General features: G+C 34.0%; 1 protein-coding gene across 1 annotated transcript; it reads left to right on the top strand.

The window, feature by feature from the left end:
* Positions 1–262: 262 nt before the first annotated feature.
* On the top strand, positions 263–1,838 carry LOC113372466 (protein yellow-like). The gene has a single exon (XM_026612800.1). It carries the CDS (start codon positions 306–308, stop codon positions 1,635–1,637), a length of 1,332 nt encoding a protein of 443 aa, XP_026468585.1. The 5' UTR covers positions 263–305; the 3' UTR covers positions 1,638–1,838.
* The last annotated feature ends 738 nt before the right edge of the window (positions 1,839–2,576 follow it).

The following is a 2,576-nucleotide window of genomic DNA, read 5'->3' as shown; positions in this document are numbered from 1 at the left end:
ATTAATCCGTTTATAATTTTCTTACCAAAACATTTTCTCGGCAAACCAGCGATAACGGCCCGTTTTTCTTAAATAAAAACATTACTCGTACATATAAATTATTATTATATAAATATTTTACTTAAAGCCGAATACGATATTGTTATATTATAATGGAGTTCGCGACGCGCAAAATACGCCGATGACGCTTCTGAGGTTATAAATACGGGCGCGCACTTGGCTGCGAATTCAGTCAATTACCAGACTACCTAGTGGAAACATCGTGGTAAAAAAATTAGTAAAAAATTGTAAAAAATAGTTTAAACATGGGTTTGTGTTACCTAGTACTAGGTTTTGCTTTAAGTGCTACAGTGTTCGCTCAATTTCCAATCGAACGTCAACAAAGTCAGTTCCGTGTGGTTTTAGAATGGCGCGTGTTAGACTTCAGGTGGCCCGATCCTTCAATACGCGAACAGTATTTGTTGAACCAATCATATATTCCGGAGAATAATTTGTTGTCGGATGTCAAGCCTTATGGTAACAGGATTTTTGTGACGGTTCCCAGGATGAAACCAGGTGTCCCTGCAACTTTGGCCTGGATACCGGAGATTGGATTTGGGCGCACCGATCCGCCCCTGGAACCTTTCCCTAGTTGGGAAATGAATCGTAAAGGTGACTGTAATGCTTTGCAGTTTGTCCAAGGTATTGCTATAGATAACAGGGGTATTATGTGGGTTGTGGATGCAGGACGTACTGAGACTTTGACCAACAACCCAAGTATGAGGTGTAGACCTAAGTTGGTGCTTTTGGATTTGAACAGAGACGGCCAGGTGGTGAGAAGGCATACTTTTAGCGAGTACGTGGTTAAAACAAATGCTAGTTATTTGAACAAAATTGTTGTGGATGGTGGTTATGCTTATATAACTGACAACAGTGGTGCTGATCCTGGTATAGTGGTTTACAGTTTGTTGGCTGATAGAGCCTGGAAAGTACGGGAACCGAATTCTATGCGCGCTGCCAGAAACGCAGTCAATTTAGTAGTCAATGGTACGAGCATAAGTTTCCCTATTAACATCGATGGTATTGCCTTGGGCAGTCGTGAAGACGGCACCAGAGTCGTCTACTACTGCCCTTTAACCAGTTTTCACCTATACGCAATGCCTGTACACATTTTGCGAAACGAATCCTTATCCTCCGACCAAGGATTTTTACGCACCCTGGTTGCTGATGTGGGCATCAAAGCCTCCCAAACCGACGGCATGATAATGGACAACGAAGGTATCCTTTACTACGGACTTTTGGGCGAACACGCAATCGCAATGTGGGATTCCCGAGAACCCTTCTCATCAGGCCAAAGAATCATCTCCAAAGACCAAACATTTATCCAATGGGTTGACGGAATGGGTTTCGACGAAAATGGGTACCTCTACGTCGTCATCAACAGGCTCCAAAATTTCGTAGCAGGTTATGTTAATAGAAACGAGGTTAATTACAGGATTTTACGTGCCCATACCGGTACCAGAAGTTACGTTTTTGCAGAAAATGCAGAGTTGAGTTATGATGTGGAAAAGTTGCCGCATATTTCAGGAGCATCGAAATTGTCGTCGGTGGTGCTTAGTGGTTTTTTGGCTGCGTTTTTGGCAGTTTTTGTATTATAGTAATTAGGTAGTCACTAACGAATTTTGGAAGTCAGGGGAGAGGAGTAATTGTAAATAATATTTTAAGAGTAATATAATTTATTAGGTTAAAAAATTAATTAATTTTATTTAATTTGTTACCAGACTTTACCAACAATCATATACATAATGGTTCGATAAAGGCGCCACTAGTTGTAGCTTGTAAATGAACCACTAGATTTGAGTCTAAGGTGAAGCACGCTTGACTACATAATAATAATTTTGAATATTTTTTTAAAATATATTAAATCAATTTTTACTTTTTCAATTTTATATTAAATCAATTTTTGGAAAAATGAACAAATATAGTATTTAAATTTTTTTAAAATTTAGAACATTTTAAAAATATATTTGGTAATATTTAAAAAAATGTTATTTAAAAATTATTTGAAGTCGAAAGAATGTTGATTTTTTAATATTTTATGTGCATATTTTTTAAAATGTTTTGAACAACTTATTAAATTTTTAATTTGGACAGATAAACTATCAATATTTATATTTCTGAAAATTCAATCCATTTTAATAATTTTAATAATATTTAAAAATTTTGAGGCTTTAACGTTATGAACCCAAGTAGACTCTACCACATTTTTTTTTAAATAACAATCGATAAAATTTAATATTCAATTTTTTTGTGCATGAAGAACAATATTTATATTTTTTATTTGCTTTATAGTTTTCAGAAAAATAGTTTTCCAAAAGGTTTTAAAAAATTGTTAAAAATACTGATACAGTAGTTTCCAAATTTAGCAATATTTGATATCATTGAAGACACAACTTTAATGAATTTTTAAAAATACTAAAAATGAATTTTAAAATTTGAATTTTTTACTGTATAAAATTCAATATTTAAACTTTTTATTTCCAATATTATTTTGAAAATAATGTTATTGCTAAAGATTATAAAGAATAGTTAAACAT

Source organism: Ctenocephalides felis, unplaced genomic scaffold (assembly GCF_003426905.1).
Source record: "Ctenocephalides felis isolate EL2017-DRISC unplaced genomic scaffold, ASM342690v1 CF-g0.4_SCAFFOLD_01604, whole genome shotgun sequence".
Classification (NCBI taxonomy): domain Eukaryota; kingdom Metazoa; phylum Arthropoda; class Insecta; order Siphonaptera; family Pulicidae; genus Ctenocephalides; species Ctenocephalides felis.
This window is presented reverse-complemented; position numbering and strand designations above follow the sequence as displayed.

What these genes read in the sequence shown, in the direction of transcription:
- LOC113372466 (XM_026612800.1), top strand. Translation starts at nt 306, where the DNA reads ATGGGTTTGTGTTACCTAGTACTAGGTTTTGCTTTAAGTGCTACAGTG.